The 27,293-nt window shown below is 41.1% G+C and overlaps 1 protein-coding gene across 11 annotated transcripts in view; it reads left to right on the top strand.

The window, feature by feature from the left end:
• Nucleotides 1-27,293, top strand: part of DACH1 (dachshund family transcription factor 1) — a 354,384-nt gene that overhangs the window by 190,601 nt on the left and 136,490 nt on the right. For 2 of the 11 annotated variants that reach the window (XM_083610657.1, XM_083610655.1), the window contains exon 4: nucleotides 26,374-26,418. The exons of the other annotated variants lie outside the window; for them this stretch is intronic. In XM_083610657.1, the coding sequence (XP_083466783.1) occupies nucleotides 26,374-26,418 (45 nt within the window). The remainder of the gene's footprint in view (nucleotides 1-26,373; nucleotides 26,419-27,293) is intronic. 11 annotated transcript variants of the gene reach the window in all.

The raw sequence follows: 27,293 nt of genomic DNA, 5'->3' as shown, positions 1-27,293 counted from the left end.
TTCCAGTTCATAATTTGGTGATCTGCACCAGTTTACAGGTTTGCCCTCAGCGGAAATTACATGAAAGGTTTGGACAAGTAATTTTCAAACTGTCTGTTTAATTCAGTATTCTCCGAGAGCAGTTGTGCCACATTCTGCAGGTGCCTTTGACTATAGTTGAATTAGCTATTTTTAAAAACGTTGATGGATAAACATTTTGTATATTCGGGGGAAATGTGCGTGTAGCTTTGACAGCAATGATGTAGGGAGCCGTGACACTTGAAAGACCAAACAGGAAGGGAAGCAGAAAGGTTTAGAATATGGTTTTTCTTAACAGCAGGTTCTAATGGAAACATGGGCCCTTGCATTTATTCAGCACTGAGAGAATTGCTAGTTTGATAATGACTAGGAATGTTGTTATTAAAACAGTGTGTGCAGTTCATTTTCAACAGTTTTGAATTAGAGTCTTCACTAATGAAACGGATACGGTTTCTTTCACAAAGGGCAGATCTGTTAGTTAATATAGCTGCTGCGGTGCCTTGTGGACCATGCCTTTAGCTCTATTTGTATTTCACAGCATGATAAGCAAAGAGTGTTGATTTTCAAGGATCCCGCTGATGAAAGGTAATGGCATTATTACATCTTTATCTCAAAAACAGAACTGTGTGGTAAATGATTCTCCCTTTCTTCCTTGCACCTCCCTCCCCTAATTCTCTCTCCGTTTCCTTATGGCACAAAAGATTTCTTGGTTAGAAAATCCCCTTTTTTATTTCTTTAAGTCACTTTAGCCTTGGAAATGATATGTTATTATTTAATGTCTGCACAGCAAGCCTGAGAGCACCTAATAGCGAGTGGATTGGAAGTGAAGGGCCTCCCGCTTGCAGATATGGATCGGCTCAGTCACACGCTGTACCAGCTGTCATCTCGGCCATACTGCTGTGATTTAATTAGTCTGTTTATGTCCTTTCTAATAATATTTCCATCTCTATGAAAGGGCAAATGCGACAGGGACTTCTTTCCCGCTCTCCGGGTTCCACACACTGAGGAATGTGGCCTACATCCGATATGCTAAGATGCAGGATTGAATCACCATTCCTGTCATTTCAAGCTGTTGATAAATTGTTCAGCCAAAAAATGTACTTACTTCCTTGGGGTCATTTGTGTGCAAGGGCCTGTAATCTGCGCTGCAAAGGGACGAGCGAGCGAAAGAGGATACAAAGACAAGGATGTTGTGGTTCTGCATAGGAGACCAAATTCCACTAGCGGGATAGAAATTGTTTTAATCATATCTTCCCCCTATTGGTCATGCAAACGCTTGGAATAATTATTTTTATCCTTCCATCAGAAGAAGCTACTACTGCCGCCTGTTAAATTTCATTAGACCAGCATTGCAATCCTATTACATACCTGCTCAAATGCAAACCCTACTGATTTCAGTGGGACGTTCTCCAAAGTAAGTGTGTGTAAGGATTGCGGCCTTAGGGTTAATAGTGAAATAATGGAGTTTAGATGCACTTTCGTTTGACTTCTTCTACATTTTTGCCACATTGCAAGACCTCAGGTCTAGTATATTTAAACCATAAATATATCAAAATAGAGGGGAAGTGGCCAAGTAGAGGAAGTACTGCCAAAAAAAGAAAAAGAAAAAAAGGTCATTGAGAAGACTCAAAGATGAAGCAGGAAGGCATTTCAATACAGTTTTAGAAACTGGCAGAATGATGTAAGTTGGTAAGTAAACAGAAGTAATAATAATAATTTTACTTAATTGTGGAAAGACCACATCAAATGCTATCTCCCCCTCCCCTTACACCCACCCACACCCACTGACCCACCCACACACCCTTTATCCCATCACTGTAATTCAATTGTGAATTTGGTTCCCCCATGTTACTACACAAAGTATAAAAATGTCAGGCTTGGGTATCAGCGGGTCACTTTCAAGAGTAGCTAAAAAGCCATGGTGTCTATACACGGAACTTCAGAGTGGGAGAGAGAGCAGTGATAGAATATGTTTGCTTTGATAATATATGTAGATGGCCAAATGCTACAAGTGGTAAATGATCAGAATTAATGGAATTATATATATAGCTTGCATAAACACAGAAATAACTATATCCAGTGACAGGAGCCATTGAAGGTTTCAGAAAGTTAAAACCATTAAGGAATGTCCAGGCCTTTTTTAACCATGGTAACTTGATTTATTCTTAGCTTTTTAGCTACAGTGGTATCTCTGGATGTGAACGGGATCCGTTCTGGAGCCCCGTTTGCATCCTGAAGCGAACGCAACCCGTGCCTGCGCGTGCACGGGTCGCCGCTTCCGCTCATGCGCATAACGTCATTTTGATCGTCTGCGCATGCACGAGTGGTGAAACCTGCGCATGTGCGAGCAGTGAAACGCGTTCCGTTACTTCTGGGTCTCCGCGGAGCGCAACTCGAAAACTCTCAACCCGAAGATACTTCAACCTGAGGTATTCTTTGGTTATTCTTTGGGACTCACTAAGTTATTAAAGTTACAGTAACTATTTTCATAAGGTATCATTCTCCCCCCATCTCACATATTTTGATTAAAAGTTCTATAAAAGTTTCTGCTTAAATTCCACACAGGGAAATGACATAAACAGCATCACATAGTTCTCTTAGCTGTGTAAATGTGTCCAGCCAGGGTGTATGTGTGCACCAGCACAATGTATGAATATGCCAGCAGTTATATCAGCCATCATAGGAGCCAACTCCTAGGGGCCGAGTGGTTTTTGCCCACCCCCAAAATAAAATATTTGAGGGGGCTGCCCCCCCCCAGTTGATGGGCATGGCCATTCAAATGGTGTGCATGCACTGCATCATGTGATTGATTATGCAGGGCGGGGCTTACTTGCCCCGTCCAATATTTTATTCAAGTTGTCACCCCTGCCAGCCGTATACAGTAACAATAGCTGTTAACTCTCTTTCCCCTTGAAGGTTGGGCCCAAACTAGACAATACACTAAGTAACTTATTTAAATAGCACCTCTCTCTCTCTTTGTGATCAGAACCAAGAGCAAAGGGAGCGTTGCAGTGTTTTCCTTCCCACAAACTTTAGTCCCATTGAAAGGGGACCCACCCGTTATTCATCCTGAGGAAGAAGATGCCTATATATTAGTTTCTGTTGGGAATTTAACTAGCTTAAACATTTCCCCCTCTCATACCACATCAGAGATATGAGATGTGGTTACATTTGCTTTTAAGGCTGCTTAAAGAAAATAGATGTATGTTGCACTGCAAAAGGCTTGACAACAAGGCAAAACTTAAACATTCCATTAATACTAAATTTTATTTCTGATGTTCCTCGGTGCCAAATTGGCTTTTGATTTTACCCTCATTTCTCCAGTATACTTTTGTAGCAAGTACTGAAATACCTTGAGGTGCTGTTCTAAAGAACAATTCAATCAGATGGTTGGCATTGCTTTAGACGTCTCATGGTCTCACATCATGAGCTACCCTCTGGCATTTCCTACAGTTTCCTTATCACTGTCACGGGGGGCGGGGGATGACGGAATCTTATAAATTATATATTCAAAATATGTTTTCCCGGCTTCTGTTTGGTTTTCAGATACACTCAGTGCTCATTCTAGGACATGCTCCCGGGGCCTTTGAAAAGTATCAGAAACTAACACCACTTAACCCACAAGAAATAAGACTGACATTTAAAACTTAGACCACCATAGGGTTAAGATGAGAAATCAATTTTATGTGCCTATTACTAGTTAATGTTAGCCTCTTCCTTAAAAGTTTGGCTCATATCATATAATTTTATTCGCTTTTTGTAACGCCACGGATGCCAAACCTGTAAAGGGAATTAATTGAAGTCAAGACCATTTTTGCAACTGTGATTTAAAAAGTTATCCTCCCCTGCTCATGTTCTTTATTTTAGGAGAATAGCTCAGTTAGTCGGGAATTTAATTAGGCTCGTGCCCCTTCATTCACACAGTAAGGTTAGCAATGGATGCAGACAGAGTAGTGATTTCTGGGTTGAGGTCCAGATAAATAATTTGCCTATGCAGTGGTGATCCACTGCCAAACTAGAGCTGTACCACATGCAGTTGCTTCAGTAACAAGTCACTTTAATAACTGAAAATGGCTTGTCTTTTGAGCAGGAACAACTGCTGATGCAGATACAATTGATGCTCTCCTCTGGGCATACCTGCCACTTCTTTTTGTGTGTTAGACATGGAATCATAGAATCTTAAGAGTTGGAGAGGTTCCTGAGGGTCAGCTAGTCCAGCCTCCTTCAATGCAGGAATCTCAACTACATTACACATGGCCATCCAACCTCTGCTGAAAAACCTCCAGTGAAGGAAAGTCCACCACCTCCCATGGCAGTCTGTTCCACTGTTGAAGTTCTTTCTGATGTTTAGTCGGAATCTCCTTTCTTGTAACTTGAATCCGTTGTCTTAGGAGAAAACAGGCTTGCTTCATCCTCCATGTGACACCTTTTAGATATTTGAAGATGGCTATCATACCTCATCTCAATCTACTCTTTGCTAGGCTAAACATACCCAGTTCCCTCACAATTCCTTGTAAGTCTTGGTTTTCAGATCCTTGGTCATCTTGGTTGCCCTCTCCTGCACACGTTCCAGCTTGTCAAAATCCTCCTTAAGTTGTGGTCCACAGAACTGGATACGGTACTCCATGTGTGGTCTGACCAAATCAGAATAGAGTGGTACTATTACTTCCCTTGACTGGGATTCTATACCTCTGTTGATGCAGCCTAGAGTAGCATTAACTATTTTGCTGCTGCATCACACTGTTGACTCATGTGAAGCTTGTGATCTACTGAGACCCCTAGATCCTTTTCACATATTTACGCAAGGGAACCAGAAATTGCAGTCAGGTTTGTGGCAATTGATACATAAAGGTTCATTCATACATGCAAATCTACAAAACACTTGAATAACAGTGACAGCACATTTGGCTTCAAGAAGAATTTAAGAACTAATTGTAATCATAAGCCATAATTCCAACTTTCTTATTCAGTATTTTTATCATGACAGATCTGGTTATCCTCCTGACAACAATATTTTTTACGATAGCAAACAAGTTTTAGTAAATGTTTGATGGTATTTTGTATTTGTAAGATAAACGAATTGTGAGATGTGTGATTGCCTGATGATGTACTCATTTAGTTGTTCTCCCCACCCCACCTTTTACTAATCTCTGTCATGTTGGATTTACAAATGGAACAGAGTGACCTTTGAAACAATGATGGAAACGAAGAGATAAACACAACTTGAAAGGACAAACCAATTAATATAAATGTGTTGCACATAAAACTGATTTGAGTCCATTGCTATCTATGTAAACCTTTTCAATGCTTACGAGAACAAAGGGTAAAGAAATGATGTGACGTACATATGGTGCATTTTCTTTTTTCTTTTTTTTAAACAACACTTTTCTGTAGTGTTATAAATTTACCCATCATCTGTGCCTCTCACTGAAGGAAAAGTAAACCTGCATACATGCTCAGTCTCACTTGGGTCCAAAAGATCTCTGGGGGGGAAAAAAAACTTTTGGTAAAATCCCAGGTTTCTGGGCTTCGTGTTTTTAGAGAATTTGAGATCCCATGAATGAAAGTGATGGAGTAACTTATGACTGAAGACCTGCTTTTTCTTCCTTGTGTCTCTCATCCAGAGGCACCTGACCAAATGCCTATGTTGTTGTTGTTGTTTAGTTGTTTAGTCGTGTCTGACTCTTTGTGACCCCATGGACCAGAGCACGCCAGGCACTCCTGTCTTCCACTGCCTCCCGCAGTTTGGTCAAACTCATGCTGGTAGCTTCCAGAACACTGTCCAACCATCTCGTCCTCTGTCGTCCCCTTCTCCTTGTGCCCTCCATCTTTCCCAACATCAGGGTCTTTTCCAGGGAGTCTTCTCTTCTCATGAGGTGGCCAAAGTATTGGAGTGCTCCATCCAGTGAGCACTCAGGGCTGATTTCCTTCAGAATGGATAGGTTTGATCTTCTTGCAGTCCATGGGACTCTCAAGAGTCTCCTCCAGCACCAGAATTCAAAAGCATCAGTTCTTCGACGATCAGCCTTCTTTATGGTCCAGCTTTCACTTCCATACATCACTACTGGGAAAACCATAGCTTTAACTATACGGACCTTTGTTGGCAAGGTGATGTCTCTTATAGAATAATAGAATTGTAGAATTTGAAGGGGGGGCTCTGAGAATCACCTATCCCAACCCCCTGCAATAAAAGAATCCTGCCCACAACCGTCGCTAGGTGGGCTCAAACCACCAATGAAAATGCTGTCTATTTTGTGAAACTTGCAGATTTCGTTCCCCAGTTGTAGGCTTTCTCTGAGTTCCTGAGCAGCTCAACACTTGGCCCAGATCCTAAGCTTCATTCTTTTTATAATATGTAGGATTTTAATTGATTGTCGTTGCTAGAGACATTCATGAAAATGTGCAGGTGTCGCGGCGCTTAGTAGAAAGGAATGCTTCTGCTTCATCCCACTTTATTGTGGTAATGGCATGTTTTTGTTGGGTATGGGATAAAAATAGCAGATCATTCTTCTGAGTCAGTTCAAGGGCTCGGGAATATCTCCATCTTGCCTATTCTTGCTAATCTTCATGGTGCCTTAAACCCATTCCTGTAAGTCTCTAACCACGCATAAACACACTCGTCCCCTTTTCTTACTTTGCAAGCAGGGGCGCATTGGGAAAGGAGAAAACAGAGATCTTTTCCCTTCCCTCCAGCTCTGATACATTGTGCATCTGGGCACAAAGCTGGGGGAACCAAGAGAATCATAGTTTTCCCTTTATATTCATCTTAATTATCCAGATTTCAAGAACGAAAGTATACCGCTCTTTCTGACCACTGTAGCAACTTGGTTTGTGTGTGTGTTGTTGTTGTTGTGGTGGTGGTGGTGTGTGTGTGTGTGTTGGATGTTATTGCATGAAAGTTGGTCCACTGCAAACTTAGCAGCTCACGTGTAAATCTTGCTTGACAATCTAAAAATGCTGCTATGAGAGTAGGCTTTATATATATGACAGGACTTCCGGTGGACAACCAACATATCTTATTTAGCTGTCGGAGCTGCTTAATTTGCATACTTAATTATATCACAGAGCTTTTCAAACCTTCTACCATGAAGAAAGCCTTTCTAGATTGACTTGTCTTCTCAGTGGTTCTAGACCACTGCCATGGAATCTCTGCAGGTTACAGAAGATTCCAGAACATGTTATAGGGTGCACATTCATTTCATGCAAGCTTCTTAGACCATACATGACAATATGACTTTGAAGATGCCCAACACTCTTCTTCTAATTACATATTAAAGAGTGAGAAAGCAAGATTCTTGTATATGAAAATTCTGGAATTCATGGTCATGTTATCACTACTTGAATTAATTTCCTGAGATTGATCTGCATACCGTCTCTTTTATGAACATTTTACAACTATCTCTTCCTGATTTTTCCCTTTCCCCCTTTTGATGGTTTTAATTGATTTTTTTTTATGCAGTATAATTTTAAAATAAAATATTCCAATCTCTGATTTTTTTAATGGTGTATTTATTTCTTCTGCGGTTGCCCTGTAATGATAAAACTATTTATCATCCTAAAATCAATACATCTGCCTTGGATGTTCTTGTTTAGGAATTTACAGCATATTTATCTCTCTGCTTCCATCTCTCTCATCTATTTATTTTCTCTTGAAGAATAAAATTTCTGTTCAATGCATCTTATAAACTCTGTGTGCATGTTCTCTTTACAGGCTTAATTACAAAATATGATCAATTTAATAGAAAGGTTTCAAAATATCATTATTGCACTACAAGTAGGAGGGGTGGGGGGAAAGACAAGCTTGACATTTTAAAACACTTGAATTAGACAGAGTTTCACTACTAATTGATTTTTAAAAGAGTTCCCTGGAAAAGTGAACTCTGAAATGTTTGGAAGTGCCTTGGCTGCATTCCAGAACATTTACTACAAAGCATAACTAGACAGTTTTGCTGCCACTGAAAAGATGTGTTCTATGCATAGGCTGTTCCAATTTAGTATCCCAGCTGTACACTAACATATCACGCTTCATACAATTCTTATATTTTTGGGATATTATATATTTCAGGGTTTCAATAGTAGACTCCAGGACTTCATCCAGAGCCCGCTTTCTTTTAAAACAAGATGTAGACTAATCTGCCAAGTCTAAATCATCAGTGATTTCATTATTTTAAATATATACGCAGCATAGGGTGCTTGCATTTAAACCCTTTGGAACAAAGTCCAGCATAACTGTTCATTTGAGCACATGATCGCAACCGAAAGGGTTAGCATTTCATAATACCACTGTGGCTAACATCAGTCATATTTATTTACTCCAACTGAAATCGGTAAAGCTTTAGGATGCATACCTGTGTTGGATTGTGGCTTTGTGCATGTTAGGCTGAAATCTCCTGCACACTTATTTAGGAGTAAGACTTGTTGAACAGCTGTGTCTTCTGAGTAAACATAAATGGGATCACGTGTGGAACTCTGGAGTTTGTTCCTTGGCTAATAAAGACATATTTTTAGGCCTTCCCTGCCCCTTCTCCCCCACCTGCTCAGAAAGCTTAATCCAAAAAATAGACCCCTCCTCAAAAATGGGTACTCTTGAGGTGAGAGAAATCCCCTTCCCCAAAAAAACACAAAGGGGGATGCATATATACAATAATTTTTAATATACTGTATATGTTCAAAATATCAAGATACAGCATCTGAATCAATTGGAATTAGCACATGAGTGGAGTGTAGGAAATTTCCAGTGATGATTGCCTACATCTTTGATGTTAATGTAAAGTTACACCAGATCTAAACTCTGTTCAGCGTCATGGCTATTGCTGAATGAGCCGGTCTAAACCTAGTAGAAGGAAAATAAGTCTTTAAAATAGTGCTTTGAGTTACGCCACTTTTTTGTTGGCTTAATTTATGTCAGGTCACCAGGTCACATGAGCAAGCTGAATGTACTCAGGATCCAGCCTCAGCCCTCCTTCTCTGGTCCTGCCATGCCATGTTCCTGGAACTCATCTTTTTCAGGTCTTACACCAACTTAAGATCTGCCACCTGGGTCCAGGGACATATCTCTGGCTGAGTTTAGGATGAGAGAGTTAAGCCAGGATAAGCCAGGATCCTGCTCATCTAGGTAGATCTTGCTATAGGATTGCTGCCTTAATGTACTTAATGAGTTAGAAGACGCCCAGCTCACAAGCAATTCTCAAATTTCAACCCCAATGCCTCATTTTGCCCTAGTCTTGAGAAGTCTGCCATTGTAAGCATACTATACCCTAATGATAACATATTTATAGCGAACATTTAAAGCCGCTGATGTGGGGATTTGTCTAGATGATTTCTACAGTTTAGAATAGCACAGTCTGCGATAAGTCCAGATTAGCACCGTGACATAACATGGCTAGGTAAATGCCATAACTTGGCTCCGCAAAATTTTTCTTTACGCTTTTTTTAACCTGCACATCCATGTGGAAGAAGAGCTTTAAGTAACCTGAGAATTCAGCTTCATACAATTAAAATAATTCCCATGGGTTGAGAAGAATGAAGCCATTGCACGAGTGAAACTACTAAAGCTTGTGCAACAGAACTTCTCCTTCCTCTCTTCCCTTGCTTCCCGCAGGTTTGGGGAAGCCCCAGAGCAGATTTTTTTTGGGGGGGGAGCAGCATTGGGGGGCAGGAGACGAAGATCGGTTGCATAAGTGGAAGAAGTTCCATCCATGCAATGACTTTGTTGGATACAACTCAATATATTCTCTCGATGAGAAATGGAAGTACTGTGGGTCACTGCTATTTATAATGTTTTTTTAAAATTATTTTTGCTCTGATACAGTTCTATACGTTACCTATTTTCATGTGTTATCATTTTGAGTGGTTAGAATTTTCCTTCAGACCTTTGCTCTGAGCATGCAAAGGGCTTCAGGACTGAAGCCTGATTTTATGATGCAGGGGATGGTGAGGATACAGACCCAGGTCTACTACAGTTGCCCTATTATGGCTAGGGAAAAATTGGTTATACCATTATTCCGATCACATAAGGGCCCTCTAGTGGCCCTTTTTCTGGAGAGGACCTTAGCTGAAATTGGCAGCTGTGGAAATTGGCAGCTCATGTCAGTTCCAGGGCTCTTAAAGGCACCATTTTATTTTAGAACGCGTGTGTTGCACTAAAGTTATGTGCATTGAGAAGTTTGAAATACGTTATTTTATTCAGTTACTTACAAATAGCTTTTCACTGTTGCTTTCCCCTAAAATTCCAAATAATGTTTGATTTAGAAGGGGTACAGTAAAAAGCCGAAATGTTTTTGCCTGTTTATCAGTCAAAACAAAGTATTATAACTAGGGAAAAATTGGTTGTACCATTATTCCAATCACATAAGGCTCTCTTTAATTGGTCCTTAATAAGCTTGATTTAACTGGGATTTAAGGCAAGAACAGTGGTCATTAACATTAGCCAGATTAAGACTTTGTTAATTACCGCTGAAAGATAAAGTAGCATGCAATGATGGGGTTTGAAATGAAATATTTTTACACGTAACAGAAAGAGGACTAGATAATTTTGTTAGCTGAAATTAATAAATTATTATCTCTCTGTAATACTGGGAGGAGGAGTTTAAATACAGATTACTGTAGTTAAAAGGTGTATAAAATAGAGGTGCCCCTCCTTTTTATTTGATTTCTGTTTACCGTTATTCAACGGAACTAGAAGCCTGAAGTAATCAATAACTCCCTCAGGTCTGCATGGCATCACATGCAAAGTAGCGCTGACAGAGTCTCATGCTAATGGGCCTGTGACAGACACCTGTTCATGAGAAGTTTGCACAATTTCTGGCAAAGTTAAGTTAAAAGGGGCAGCTCTTTACATGGGCAAACAGTTCTAGCACCAGAGCAGATTCCTAATGGCTAAATTGCTCACTAAGCTCTTTGAAATCACGAGAGGCTTTGAAAACACAAGGTATTAAATAGAATTTGTATGGGGTGATTTCTGTGTGCACCAGACTAACTGGATCTAGTACATTAAGCCCAGTGCTCAGCTTACCTGCGCACATTAAGCTTTGCATGTGTGGCAAATAAAATAAAATAGTGGGCGGGGTTTCAGGAATAATAATAATAATTAATAATAATAATAATAATATATTTATTTATTCCCCCTCCATCTGGCTGGGTTTCCCCAGCCACCTGGGTGGCTTCCAGCAGAATAATAAAATAATAAAATACATAATAAAATACATAATATAATAATAAAATAAAATATAAAAGAATAATTCATCCAGTATTAAAAGCTTCCCTAAACATACTCCCATCCGCGATGGAACCCAGTGTGTTTTGACTATACACCATTTTGACTTGGAGTGCAATTCTGAGAACGTAACCCCCACATATGTGCAGGCCTAATGTATCTCTATCCACAGGACATTTTCAAGCTTATCTGTAGAACCCAGACATAGCTTACTTATTCCTGCCGTAAGTCCACTTACCATTTCAGGCATTGCAGGCTGGCACCTTCCCCCAACCGTGATTTGATGTGGCCTCTGGGGCTGCCCGGCCAGCAAGGAAACTTAAAGCTCACCTCGCCAGCTGGGGATTGGATCCAGGCCTGCCTGCAAACTGGGCAATGGAAGGCAGTCCCGGAGGTTGGACTGGCTCTGGGAGTGGACCTGACGGAGCACGTAGGCCTGTCTCAGGTCCATTCCCGAGGCATTTAAAGCAGCCCGCCCTGGCCCCAGCACTCAGTTCTTCTTTAGATCACATAAGTGGGGTACCCCCTTTAAATGCCCTCTTTGCTACTGTCTCTCCAATTAAGAACAAAAATACTGTACCAAAGATAACCACAACTGGAATTTAATGTCTGGGGAAGGCTGCAGGACCCGTAGGAAAGCATCTCCTGCTGCTGCGCTACCCTGCATATCAGCTGTTAGGCAGGGAGGCTGAGCAGCCTAAACAAAGCCCCACTGCGCCTCCAATCTCTTCTCTGCCCTCCCTGAAGTCTTCTTCGGGCTCTGGGGAGGTTTTCCCCACGAGCCACAAGGACTCTCCAGTTTACCTCCATTTCCGGCTATGAATGAAATTATTTAATTATCCCCCAGTTCTGCGCATATACGTGATTGTGCATGAGGGCAGGAATGCCTGTATATGTCTTATTGGCTTGTAATCAAATACATTTTAGCCGCTTGGTTATCATAACCATTTTGCAGACTCCATTTCCTCAAGTAGCAAAAGGTTCCAGGGGCAGCCTTTGACAGGGCTGGATTAGTGCGTTGGAGAATAACAGTGCAATCCTATTCATGTTTACTAAGGCGTAAACTAGTGATTTGAAGGAGACTTCAATGCATATGATTTACAAGCTTCAGAGAGTTTTTCTAAGTTTGCAAATAATTATGTTGAGCATGGGGAGCAGACAGTACCCAAGCAACAAGGCATATCCCAACTTTTTTGCTTGCCAGCCACTGAAAAAGGTTTGTTTGTTTTCCTTTGCTGAGTACATTTACACAGCTTCCGTCAGTCCCCAGTAAAGCAAGTGGCAATGTCCTGTAGTAGATAGTAATCACCAGCCTACAAAGGTATTTAGCAAGCCTCTTTAACTAGCAAGTTATACAAAAGCACTAAGATACTGAAGAGTTTGTAACAGAACAATGTCAAAAAGTTCACCAAAGTGCATGATAAAAAGTTTCGTTAAGCTAAAATAATTAGAAAATGGGGTCAGAGAGAAAGGGAAAAATGTAATTCAAAGGCCTAGTTATGCATGTCGCAAAAACAACAACATTTTGTTTGTTTGCCATCCTGGATACTCTGTTCTTTTAATAATAAATCCAGGCAATGAAATGTTTTATATAGTCAACAGCCATTTTGCAGGGGCTTCTTTCATGATGCATTTCAGAAGCACTCAGTAGTTTCTCCAAAGAAGGTCAACAACAGATCTGCCATACCTAGGAACCCTTATGTACAGAATAGTACATACTCTGCTGTAGAGCTGATTGTATTCTCCAAGGCTAGCTTGAATGGGTTCATTATGATTCGCATTAAAACTGCAAAGCTGTTCTTACTCTCTTTATTTCTTCCCTGCTTGCAGCCCCTCACAGGGCATAGGGGAATGCAGTAGCCAGCTTTGGTATAAGGAATGCGCTTGAAATGTTCTAAAAGCAAAGTCCCAAATACGGCAAGAATCTGTGTCTAGTTCAGGGATCCTCAGTATATGACCTAGAAAAATATAACATTGAGCCTCATAAGCTTTTTGTTTTATTGGACTATCCTGCACAAGCCATGCAAAGTTTAAGAACTTTTTGGCATGGTGAGGATGGATATGTAGGTGGACGTAGGAGGAAGGAGTTATGAAAATGCTCCCTCCCCCCAACACACAGACTTGAGACAGTCCCCAGCAGTTAAAAATGGGCAGAACCATGGAACCAGGAAAATATTTTTCATCCAGCTGACCACTGAGCATATGCACCCCTGAGAGCCAGTGTGGTGTAGTGGTTAAGAGCGGTAGACTCGTAATCTGGGGAACTGGGTTCGCGTCTCCGCTCCTCCACATGCAGCTGCTGGGTGACCTTGGGGAGTCACACTTCTCTGAAGTCTCTCAGCCTCACTCACCTCACTAAGGGTTTGTGGGGGAGGAAGGGAAAGGAGAATGTTAGCTGCTTTGAGACTCCTTCGGGTAGTGATAAAGCGGGATATCAAATCCAAACCCCTTCCAGAGATGAGGAGCCCTGGCAGCGTCATGCAGTGGAATTTTTTGTAGGAGAACAGTTAGGGCCAAGGACGCCAGCTTGTGAAGGGAGTTTTTTGGGGGGGGAGGCTTGATGTTGCACCTGTGAGCATCGCGCCTCCCTCCCTAAGCCGGGCAGAAGCTTCCTGGACTTTGAGAATGAAATATACTCTGAGTCCTGTAGTGATTTCATGCTCTTTATTGCAGCTTGTAAAACAGTGATTGAATTGCCCCCCAAAACCTCAGGCTTTTATATACATTATTTACACAATGAGTCCCGTCTGATTGGCTGATTCTGATTCCCTCCTGGAGCCTGATTGGTCTTTTCCTGCAGGCCAATCAGTTGTTGCTTTCTAGGATCCTACTTGCCTATTGTTCTTGGATTCAAGCTTAGTACATAACAGGGAAGGAGATGTCAGGCCTCTTGAGAGGATGCTGGAGCCCTGTTGCTTTCTTCCCAGGTGGACTGTTGTACCCTTTAGGGCAGGGGTCAGCAATTCTTTTCAGCAGGGGGCCGGTCCACTGTCCCTCAGACCTTGTGAGGGGCTGTACTATATTTTGGAAGAAAAAAGAACAATTTTCGCCCACCCGCAAAGAGGCCTGAAGATGCTTTGCTTTACCTGTCCTAGTTGTTGTCCCAATAGCCACAATTGGGCTTCTCCAGCCAGCCAGGCACTGTGGCGGGGTAGGAGGCTGTGTTGGTCAGTGAAGACAGAAGCAGCAGCCCCGGCGGAGGAGCCGCAGATGGAGGTAGGGGAACCGGGGTGTTGCCAGAGCTTTTACCCACCACCTGCTGCTGCTTCCCAAGAAGCACCGTGGAGAAGAGCTGCCTGCCAACCCGCAAGCGGTGGCCGCAGCCACCGCAACAACCCACCTGAACACCATGGGAGGAATGAATGAAGGGAGGCGGTGACGAAGAAAGCGCACGAGGAAGCGGCGTGGAAAAGGGTGCAGAGAAGGAAGGAAGGGCGGACTGAAGGAGAGGAAGGAGGAGCAGGAGGAAACCGCAGCCGGCGTCACACACCTTCACAGCGCTGCCCTGCTGAGGCGGGCAGGCGGGTGAGCTGTCTCCCGCTGTCAACAGTGCCCGGCGTGGGACAAGATTGCTCCGTCCCTGAGGAGAAAAGCGCTGCCGTGTGAGGGAGAGGGAAAGAACACGCGTGGTGGCGATCCATGCGGCGATTCCCGGACTGCCTGAGGGCTGGATCTAGAAGGCAAATTGGGCCTGATCGGGCCTGCGGGCCTTAGTTTGCCAACCCGTGCTTTAGGGGTCTAGCGTAGTCCCCCTAGTCCACTGACCACTCGCCACTGAACCCTAGCTCACTGGTGGAGCATGTGCTTGTATGCAGAAGAGTCAGGTTCACTCCTTGGCATCTCTGGTATAAAACAAGCACCAGGCAGTAGAAAATACGCTATGGATGCCCTGCAGAGCCAGTTGTCGGTCAATGCTCAACATTGACAAATACATCTGGCTTCCGATGTGATTTCACTGGCCAGTTGACCAGAATTCATTGGTTCTGAGCCAAGGTAGCTTGTGAGTAAGTCGTTTCTGTTGTTTCTTTTCTGTGGTCTGTGGGGCAATCTGCGTTTATATCCATTTTGGTTTTTCAATTTCTGAGTTTTTGTAATTTCTTGGCTTCAGCCTAGAGATGTTTCAAGGTTTTGCAGTATTCCTTGAAGCGTTTGCCTCTTTCCAATACTCACTGGAAATATTTCAAGCCCTTGCCACAGCTCTCCGTCAATGAGGAATGAGGCTGAAATGTCACAAATCATACCTAGTTGCTAGAGAAGTTCAAATTGCTGTAAACAGCAGTGCCAAGGGAGCCTTTACCACGCTGCCAAAACCATAATGCAACACTCACAATGAGATCATTGCATCGTAATCCCTTCCTCAAATGTGTTTCCTTTTGTGCTCTGGTCATTCACAAGTCAAAGCAGGTGGGACTAAGGGCCAGGGACATCCAATTTACAGCACAGTACCCTTCAATGCATCTATGCCACAAGCTCTTGGAGAAGAAATGCCCCTTTATATTAGCCTTTCAAGCAAAATAGGCTTGTTACTTTAAACATTTCCTAGGCTTTAGCTAACTAAAAGCAGCATAGGTATTTTTAAATGTATCTATTGGGCCTGATAAAATTCTACAGGCATAATCAGATTTGCGATACGCAGCCTAATGCCATGATCATGTATACTATCATTTAGTTTAGCCATCTTTTTTGCTTTATTGATTCCCTTAATGTAATTCACCGTGGCATACATCATGAATTAAGAAACCAACCTAGGAGTGTTCTGGATCTGTTGTGCAGTAACTGATACTGTCTTCCAGAATGCCTTGCAAAGTCAGCATAGGAAGATCTCTTATGCCACTGAATGCCCACGTTCAGTCTGGGACACAGTTGTTGAAATGCCCCCACAGAGAATTGATCCCCGCCGTAATTTTATTTCTTTAGCCCCTCTGTCACCACTGGTCAAACAGTTTTTGAAGCTCCTTGAAGTTTTAGAAAACACCGTAAAGCCTGTGAGAAAAGATGATGGTATCCAGTATACTCAACCATCTCTCTATCGTACCATTTTCAACTTTGTTGGGGGATTTCCCCCCCCCCATTTCTAGTCACTTACATCAAAACCTAATGAAATATGTAAGGATTATCAACCATTTAACCAAAACCTGCCCATCGGTCGAAACAAAACAAAACAAATTAAATTAAATAAAAAAATCCATCCAGTAGCACCTTAGAGACCAACTAAGTTAGTTATTGGTATGAGCTTTCATGTGCATACACACTTCTTCAGATACACTGAAACAGAAGTCACCAGACCCTTATACAGTGGTGCCTCGCAAGATGAAATTAATTCGTTCCGCGAGTCTTTTCGTCTTGCGAGGTTTTTTGTCTTGCAAAGCACGGTCAGTCGCAACTGCACCTCTTCAAGCGTTTTTTTTAAAAAAGGAAACAAACTCGCAGGATGTTTTCGTCTTGCGAAGCAAGCCCATAGGGAAAATCGTCTTGCGAAGCAACTCAAAAAACGAAAAACTCTTTCGTCTTGCGAGTTTTTTGTCTTCCGAGGCATTTGTCTTGCGAGGTACCACTGTATATAGTTACTTCTGTCTGGTGACTTCTGTTTCAGTGTATCTGAAGAAGTGTGCATGCACACGAAAGCGCATACCAATAATAAACTTAGTTGGTCTCTAAGGTGCTACTGGAATGAATTTTATTTTATTTTATTATTTTATTTTATTTATTTTATTTCATTTCGACTACGGGAGACCAACATGGCTACCTACCTGTAACTTGCCCATTGGTGATCCTTAAATTGCGTTTTTTCACTAGATATATTGCACACCTTCTGCTCAGATGTGGGTTCATGCCTTTATGGATTAAATCAGCATGTTCTGGGAAATATGGAAACAAAGGCTAAAGAATATATTATGGGGATGTAGAACAGAAAAATAGTGACAAGGACTGCAGAAGGAATTTAGGCAGAGAGAATGCAATTATGCATTTGAAGTCTGGCTGGGATATATGGAGTCACACATACACTCCTGTGAAGAATACCAGGGGATATTTAATGACTTCAGCTGTCAAAATTCAATGTTACTTGTTTCTAGGAAGACGCTACCAATAGCGGCACAATGATTCCTGACAGCATGCTGGGGCACCATTTCACGGCAAACTTGAAGGGGATGAGTACCACCTATTGCAATGACTGCTTTCTGTAGCATCTGGTGTTCCTTGGGTACTTTTTAGTGAAAGAATAACTTAGCCCAACCTTGCTTTAGCAAATGAGGTCTGACAAGATCGCAACCCAGGGTTTTATGACTGCGAGTAGAACTGCAGATGCCAGAAGTGTTTCAGCATCAGATACTTCACCAGATATTTTGCAAGTGATGACTGTTCCCCTTCTGGGCTCGCTATCTTCGAAGGAGCTCAGCTGAGCATAAGGGTCTTGAACGCAGAAAAGGTTGTAAAATGAAATGACAACACTTTTAAGTTAGACAACCAAAATATTGACATGATGTTTTATGTTAAAATGTGCTGGCATGCTAACTAAAAAAAAAAGTGAAAGGAGTGAATATTAATAACAGGGCAATCCGGGGAAAATGTGACACATGGTGTGTGTTAAGTAACTTTCTTCTCTATCTTATTTGTTTTTCCTAAGCATGAGGGGAGGACATTATGATTTTCGATTATTTAGGTTTACGACCTGAATTATTTGATATAGATCATATGGTAATGTTACCCCAAACACTCCTTTAAAGATCAGGGTGAGTAGCCATGTTGGCCTGTAGAATATTTCGTGGCAACTTTTGGGGAGCGTGGAGTGATGGTGGCAGGAACTGCCAGAAATTAAGCTTTAGAATTAAGAGTAATTCCGCAGGATAAGTAACTGGAAGCCCAGGGGCTAATCCATCCCCAGGCATCCCATCTGGGTGCCAACATAGTCCTTGATGTCAACAGTCTTTCCTAGGCAAAGGGCTTTATAACCCCCTCTTGCAAACAGCCACAAAGGCATTGGGAGTGCACTCCCCTTATGCAAATTAGATGCTGGCTTTGTACACAAACTAGGATGCAGGTAAATGGTAATAAACATCAGAGATAACTAAAGGAAGGGTTCAGTAAAAGCCTTGGTTACAGTCTACATTGGAAAAAAGAGACATCAGCTTGTTTAAAATAAGAACATCAGCTCCACCCTTCAGTTTTTCCTTAGTCCAAAACATCATCCTGTAAAATCAAGATGGATGAATCCCATCTATCCCATTTTTGCCTATTTGCGATGGTTTTCAAGATCAGTGAGCTTTCCCAGGCCTACCTCCTGAGGGCCTTCTATTTGTGCTGGAGACTCAATCTGGTAACCTTGTGCATCTGAAACATGTGCTCTGCCATAAATATATGAGCCCTTCATAAAGCTCTAGTCTAGACCAATATCTATCTTGAATGGCAGTGGCTAACCTCAATCAGGCATCTCTCCCAGCTTTTCCTATCCAGATATCCTCTTATCTGGGTTTGCTTTGGATTTAATGGGGGGCCTTCTGTGCACAAAGTATACAGTGCCCCCTCTACCACTGATTCATGCAGGTTCCCACAAGTGTAGCCTGGGTGCATGGGCTTGTCTAGTTTTTGACTGTAGGGACTGGAAGGGAGACTCGAGCTTTGCTGATTTTTATTCAAAAAACTGCTTTTTCAGAGATTCATGAGCTGGAATTTGAAAGGAAGTGTATGTATGTCTCTCTCTCCCCCCCCCCCTTATCTATTTTAGTTGAACATTAAATCTGTGGTCAATGGCATTTAACGTTGGTTGAGCAATGTACAAGGATTGCAGACCCCTCCTGTTTATGTTTTTGCTCCACAGGAGCAGCAGGAGAGATGCCAGTTTAGTGATGCCTTTCAGTTTTTAGACTTCCTGAAGTAAAGGGATATCAGAGGCATCTGGTAAAAAAAGCTGGTGAAGTGAAATGCCGTTGAGATAGACCACTACGTGCTTTTCTTTCAACACATACTTAATGAAACAGAGTTAAACATTCCTGGCGAGAAAATTCTTAGAATTTTCTTTGTACATTTCTAAAAAAAGTTTTTGGAATGAATGGAAGACAATGCCTTCCAAAGATATATAATGATTTAAAGCATGGGTAGGCAAACTAAGGCCCAGGGGCCGGATCCGGCCCAATCACCTTCTCAATCCGGCCCACGGATGGTCCGGGAATCAGTGTGTTTTTACATGAGTAGAATGTGTCCTTTTATTTAAAATGCATCTCTGGGTTATTTGTGGGGCATAGGAATTTGTTCATTTCCCCCCCAAAAAAATAGTCCGGCTCCCCACAAGGTCTGAGGTACAGTGAACCGGCCCCCTGCTGAAAAAGTTTGCTGACCCCTGATTTAAAGTACCATTTTCTATTGTCCATATCCGTAGTGTGCTTTTAATTGTTTTACTTTTGAATTCAGCCACATTTACTATATTTTTTGTCTTAATTATAGAAACATTAGCAATCAAATTACGCAATGCCCTCTCTGGTACGGGAGTGGTTATAAATGGAAAAGAACAAAATTTAGGTCTCTGTGCGGCTGATATAATTTTATGCCCCCCTGCCCCTATCACAGCAGGTAAAATATTATGTTCAGAATTGGAGCGCTTCTCCAGGGTCTCAAAATTGCAAGTTAATTTTCAGAAATCTGAGATAATGTTTTTATCCATACATATACATACAGCATATACTTTTACAGCAACACTGAAGATTCTAATAGCTACAAAACATTTTAGATATATGGGGGTACAAATTGTATCAGTATAACTATTGCATGGTTGGGAAAGGTATAAATACGGTTGTGGTGCGTTGGAATAAATTGAGATTCTCCATTATGGACAGGCTGCATCCAAAATGATTGTTTTTCTAGAAAAAGAATTTAAGGAGCTATTATGGAGCAAGCCAGATTTGCCATATTCAGTAAAAGAACCCAGTGGTCAACACTGGAGGATACAGAAATTGATGGTGTTCCTACTGGGGTATTAGCATTAATGAAAAATACGCTCCAGTTGTTGAGTTGGTTTACTAACCTCTATGCACTCATGTCATTTAGAATATGGAGGCAAGAGTTTTAGCCCCAGGTCAATCACCCATAATTCTGATAAAATGCCATATTTTATTTCAAAATAAAAACAGATTATGTAATGTGAAGGTATGAAAATAATACCAATTCTATTATTTGAAAGATTATTATAGGAAAGGACATCTTCATGTGTGGATTAGTTTTTACCTACATATCCTTGTGACAATGTGCCCAAGTAGGATGTGGGAGTCAGAATCATTTTTCTATGTGGATAGTCAAAAATTATATCAGAAAATGTAGAATTAAATACAGATTCCTAGTTCTCAGTTCACTTTTAGTATAAAAAGAACAGTTTCACATAGGCTTGAGATTTTACCACAGAAGTACTAAAAAGTTGCAGATTTGGTATGCTTCATTAACTCTTTGCACACAAGATAAAAAGTGCTTTCTGATGAACTGTAAAACCAACTTGGGATCAATTTTCCACAACATAAATTCAACATTCATTCTACTCTTTGATAGCCTAAGATTCAAGCAGCCAGGCAGAGTTTATATCTATCCTTTATCAATAAGCATTTTCTTTACAATTGTTTTAGATCATTCAACCAGTTGAAACCATTTTACAGGTTAACTTTACATAGTCGAAGGCGAGATGATCCGTTTGTTCCTTCATTACTAACAATAACAATCATTATCATTATTTATTAAATTTGAATACAACCCTTCATCCGAAAATCCCATGGCAGTTCACAACAGAAAAATACAAAATGAGAATACAAAATTCATAATAAAACAAAAACCAGTAACCCCACTCCCACAAACACAGTTAAAAAGCCATAGAATGTTAAGCAGCCGAACAAATGGTTGAAGAAAAACATTTTCTTTTTTTTTTTTAAATAATTTTTATTAACTGGCCAATCACATCAAATTAAATCACATCACATAAATTCCAAATTACAAAGCCAAATTTTTTAATTTTGTTGGGGGAACCCATACTTCAAGATCCAAAGGGGGATTCAAATCATCTTCTTATTACTGCGTTAGTGTCCAAATCAGTCCCAATCAGTCCAGACAAAGCTCATAATTCTATCCAGTCTTATCTTGGTGTTTCCACATCATGTCTTGTTCATATAATTTCTCTTTTTCTTTTACGATCTCTTCTGTTAGTCTCCTTAAGCCGATAAGCAAATATAATAATCCTGTGTGAATTTCCCGTTCTTCCAATTTAAGTCCAGATGGTTTCCATATATCTCCTTCGTAGATAACATCACTCTTTCCATCATAAATCAGGCATTTTTCGCTCTTAAGTCCCACAGAGAAGTTAATCCACGATATGTAAACAGCTCTGTTTCTCTCTTTCTCCTCCCAGACCCAAGAGCTCCAACAATGCCTCCCAAAATGGCGACGGCATTTTTAACTGCGTCATTCCAAAACTCTTAACTTTCCAGCTTCGTCTTGAAACATTGCTTTGGTTCGAAAGTTTATCTCCACACAGCCTTAAATCACAGCTTAAGTCCTTAAAGTTCTAACTCATTAGGGGAGGGGATTCTTGTTAATCACATAAAGAGGATAGGAAAGTTTTTATTTCCCCCTCCCCCCTCAGTCATTTGCAATACCGTATCTTGACGTATCTTCTCATATTTTGTTCTTGCCTTGTTATCAGAGATCTCTTCTGTCAGCAGTCTTTACTCCCCCTTTTTCCTTGAAGTATGTGCAATTTATCTCGTCCAAATTGTTTCTTTTGAAGATTCTTGCAAACTAGAGGCGCGGATCAGGGACGGCATCCAGGAGTGCCGGAGTCCCACAGGAGGGCTTTGTGCCTAGTGCCCCCACCCCCACAAATTCGGGGGTGGTATAGGGCACAGCAGGCAAGGGCCGTCCCCCCCATAATCCTGGGGGGGTTAAGGAGGCTAATTACCCCCATCATAGCCTCCAAATTACCTCGTGTGGGTCGGAGAGATGTTATTGTCAGCCATCTTCCGATGCGCCACCTAGTGGCCCCCCCAAAGAAAAACATTTTCACCTGGTGCCTAAAGATACGTAATGAAGGCGCCAGGAGAGCCTCCTTGGGGAAAGCATTCCACAAATGGGGAGCCACCACAGAAAAGGCCCATTATTGTGTTGGTACCCTCCAGGCCTCTCGTGGAGGAGACAGATGAAGAAGGGTCTCAGATGATGATCGCAAGGCCCAGGTTGGTTCATATAGGGAGAGGCAGTGCTTTTTAATCTAGCACAACCTTTAGAATTTAAAATTTCTTTGCAGCAATTTTCTGGTGCCATTTCAGGTGCCATCGCCACAGACCCCTCTCCCTTTTTCCTCCCAAAGCTTCCTGCATGAAAATAGAGGGTATAAATTGTAGCAAAACCTGTACATGTGTGGAAATTGTGTAGATATCCTAAGAGATAAATGGCATTTAGGGATAAGACTAGCAAGTGGAGTTCTACTGCATCCCTCTCTGTGCATTGACTATGTGCAGAATTCTTTTCTAAATATATTTTGCACCTCTAGAAGGTGTAGAAGCCCCACATTGTGCTCATGCCTTGCAACAAATGGAGGCCAAAGTCAGGGCCGATTTGGATCCAGCACAGTCTACACAGTGGTGAGGTGAGGGCCATGCCTAGTCTATGTGCGAATACTAAGGTGTGAGATAGGGAAGCTACACCCTGGCAGGCCCCAACAAAGGTTATATGTGCTCACTGTAATAATTGAAAATTATTACATGCCTATGGGATTTGACTTGTTAATTACTGAGTATGAGTTCGTTTTTATTAATTATCAATACTTTCCTTCACATCTCAGCGTACCTTATGTACCCTGTCCAGAAATCATGAAAGCAACAGACTGCTTCGACTTGATATTATTTACTGTTCCAATTCACCTTTTGAGGATTAATTCCTTAGATTATTTGGATTACCCAGACTAAAGTTATTTATTTAGAATATTTGGAAGAAAATTAAAATAGGCCCCACATTTTTAAAAAAAATAATTAAATATACTTCACTGCTTAAATAGATAATGTAGCTAATTACAAAGAAGAAAGGCTGAGTTAAATATCAGGATTTGAAGCAATTTTTATGTCATTAGCCACTGTTGCAAATCCCTCCTCTCAGATCATGAGAGTATAAACCCCACATATTTATATTACAGAGAAATGCAAAATCCATGTTGAATATAGTAGCTCTGGGGACCAGCACAGTAAGTGCTTTGGAGAAATGCAGGCTGACATTATTTCTTTGATTTTCTGTTTAAAATATTTTGCATGCTTAAGCTGTCTTTATCATATATTGTTTTCAGATCCTTGTCGAATCCTTCTGTTGTGTGTGCACTGTTAGCACGTCTGAAGTAACATCTGCTGTGTCTTTTTTGTTGCTGGGGTTCATGGTATAATTAGCTCTATATTTCACCAAACACAATTTTGCTCCCATGGCGGACAGAGCAGCATGAAGAAAACATAAATAATTGAAGATTAGAGAAACAGAAGGCAAAGTTGAGGTAGGTGGTTTGGCTGAGAAAAGGGTTAAGGAGAAAAGAAGGTCATCTCATTATGGGGAAAAAGCATTATCAGGACACTTGTAAGTGCAGTTGATTTTATTTCCTAGTGATTAATGCAAAATAGTAGGTTTCCCGACTATTTTCAGCCAAGAAGCATAGACACAATAGTATATTTATATACTTATGTATATTTTTAAAAACAATAATATTTTTTATAATATAAGATTATCCTCTGGCCTGACCCACAAACAGAAAATTAATTGCAAAACAATTTTCCATTTTTCTCCATATACTTGGTTGGTTAAAAATGCAACTGTTATATATTATAATGCAAAGTTCACACCAGGGCGTGCTCCAGAGAATGGCGAGCTAAAGCAGTTTCTCACTTGCTATGCGGCCCGAGAGCCCACTATCCAAATAGCACCATCATTCTGACTTTGCCAATAGTGTCTACAAAGGCCAAGAACAGCGTGAGATAATTCTCAGCTTGCAAGTCCTCACCTCTTGCAGGTTAAGAGAGCTTACTGTGGCTCCTTTGCCCAAGAGCTTCTGATACCCTGGAGCTAACACTGGCTTTTGTAATTCTCAAGAGGGCAAGGCATTTTTATACTCAGTTGCTACTACTCATTGTGTACAACAGAAAGATTGCTTTCTTTTTTTTCTTTTCAAAAAGGTATTCAGGAGCACCAGGGTCCCTACCATTAGGCAGGGTGAGGTGGCCACTTCAGGCAGCAGATTTTGGGTGTCATGAAATAGCTGCTAGTTGGGGCTTGTGGAATTTTCTGCCTGAGATTAAGTCTATTGAAATCATTCAGATTCAATAATAGTTAACTCAGGTGCATAGCTGTCAACGTTTCCCTCTTTTAAAGGGAAATTCCCTTATTCCAAATAGGATTCCTCACAAGAAAAGGGAAAAGTTGACAGCTATGCAGGTGGTCTAGTACTTATCACTTGATAAACAAGATGGCTCCGCCTACAAATAAAGTATTGGTTTCTACACATTTGGGGGACTTCCCAGGTATGCAGAAGTATATAAATTAAAATAAAATACAGCCCATCTATCATCTATCTATCTCCAGGAGGTCCAAGCATGTTCAGTGGTCTCTCAGAGCCTTGGAATGTAGAATGTCACTCTCAAAATAAATAAAATATGAAAACTGGGAGGGGAGACCTGGTCTGCCTGAACTCCTAAAAACTGATTGTATCCTAGAGGAGTTCAGGGTTGGTGACTGGAACCCCTAACAGGAGCATTTCAGTTGGGGCAGTGGTGAGGAAACCTTTCCAGCCTGAGAAGTTCTCTTCCTTCTGGGCAACCTTCTAGAAATGGAATGACAGTGGTTGATGGGACCAGAAGCAAAGGTAGGTAGCAAGAGATAGGCCCCTTCCTTATGTACAGTAGGTTGCATTTCAGCCATGCCAAAATCAAAAGTTACAATTCAAGGACTCATTCTATACAGGCAAAAGCACTCGATGTGGGTCATGAACTGGGGAGAATCCTGAGGGCCGGAGAGAAAAGCTTGGAGGGGCCCTTCTGGCTTGCAGGCTGGAGGTTCCACATCACAGTGTTAGATGGTAAAGAAACATGGCAACACTTGGGGGATCCAGTTTGTGTCTAGGCTTGTTTAGGTATGCCAGAGCTTACTGCTAATTTTTTTTCTTGTGTATAGCACCGAATGGATGACAAGGCTGCCCGAATAACACAGAAAATGTCATTTCCATATTCTTGCTTTCCAGCTACATACAATAAATCATTTTCTTGAAAAGATAATAAAGCACCAACTGAGTGCTGCTTTAATTCACATAGAGAGGGATCTTCAGTACTTTTCTAAAACAATGTAATTAGGAAAAGACTTGATTTGTTAAAGATGCATTTTTATTTTCTGATTTTATACATCCGACAGCTGTTAAAGAAGTTTTAAAAAGGTTAAGCAGTAGGAAAATATATTCTATTTCCACTTTGCATTTGAAGCAAAAGAAGTAATAAATCACCAGCAATTAACTACACATTTATAAGGTTTGAAGATATCTGCTGTACCATTATATGTGCAGATGACTGTTCACATGTTTAGGAACTCTGGAGAAGCAAATTTCCCGAAAGCATGGAAAAGGGTCCTTTGTATGAAAGTGCAGAGGTGTTTTCAAACCTCCCAGTGAACAGAATGGTACAGATTTGGGACTGAGTTTGCAACTATGATGCCTCCCCGTTCCATGTCCATTACGTGCACCAGACGTGTAGAAAACTCTGGTCAAGTATAGCTGTATACCTACAGCCTTATCACATTCTCACTATATGTTTTTGGTTGCACAGTCAAAACATCCTAGGTGTGATAATTAAAAAATGTCATGCCACAGGTAGCCTTCAAGAGATCTGCAGTCTCTGCTTTTTCTCTATTAGCCTGAGCCTCTCATTTTCAATAATAATAAGCGGTCTGCAGGATGCTGTAAAGGTTGCTGATACAATGTATATAAGACTCTGAACATTTGATGTGTGCCATTTAAATGATAACTTCTGTTATTAAACTGGTTGTAACAACTGAACAAAGTTCTTGCATGCGTAGACTACGCTTCACAGTTGTTGTGTTTGTTTTTATTTATAATTCATAATTTGGGCATAACTGAATCATTTTTATGTTGCTAGGACACTCAACAAAATGGATTTTCAGTAGGAAAAAGGCAGTTAGATGTAAGTGCTAAATTTCTTTAAACCACATTTAATGTTATAATACATTTGCCATGGTATTGCTTTTATTGTGTAATTGGTATTTTCACAGAAGGTTAAGAGTGTCTTTTGTGTGGTTAGAAGTGCCCTTTTGAATTTTGCCTCCACCCCAAAAAAAGGTTTATGAAAAGGACTAACTAATCTAGTTTATGTTTCTGCTTTTCATAGGTCTTGGGCTAAACCCAATCTGTCTTTAGTTCCCACTGAGGTAGTAACTCTGTATCTTCATATCCATGCAAAAGGAATCCTTCTACAGGCAAAAATTACCATGCCACACAGAAGTTGTGGCTAGAATTCCTCTCCCGGAAATGCCAGTTTTCTACTTGAGTTGGCTTGAAGAACTATTTAATCATGAATTTTAAAAAGGGGGAGGGAACTTGTTTGAAGTGAGGAGTAAAGGAGTAAAGGAGTAAAGTGCTAGTAAAGAGACAGGAATTACAACCTTACGTTAGCTTGCATCTTAGCTGTCACAGCCCTGTTTGTATACTTCTGGAAGAGATAATAATAATTTAAAAAGTTCTTCCAACAGAGAAGAGATAATATCTGGAAGAGATAATAATAATTTAAAAAGTTCTTCCAACAGAAAGAACTTAAAGGGGTGTATATCAAAAGTTGGGGTGCGAGACATTTCAGAAGCATAAAAAAGGCACTTGACAGGAGGAATATTGGCATCTGTCTCAAGAGACAATGGAGTGAGCCTCCAGGGGTGAAGTCAAACCGCTGAGTTAGCAGCAGTGAAGTGACTTCCGCAGGGCACAAGGCTCCCTCTTGGCCTTGCTGATGTGGTCCAAAGCAAAGCAGAGCAATATGTTTGGCACCAACTTGGCTACAGGAGTTGC

This window comes from Podarcis filfolensis (assembly GCF_964270895.1).
Source record: "Podarcis filfolensis genome assembly, chromosome: 4".
NCBI classification, from domain to species: Eukaryota; Metazoa; Chordata; class Lepidosauria; order Squamata; family Lacertidae; genus Podarcis; species Podarcis filfolensis.
The sequence above is the reverse complement of the archived record's forward strand: the minus strand, read 5'-3'. Positions and strand labels throughout refer to the sequence as shown.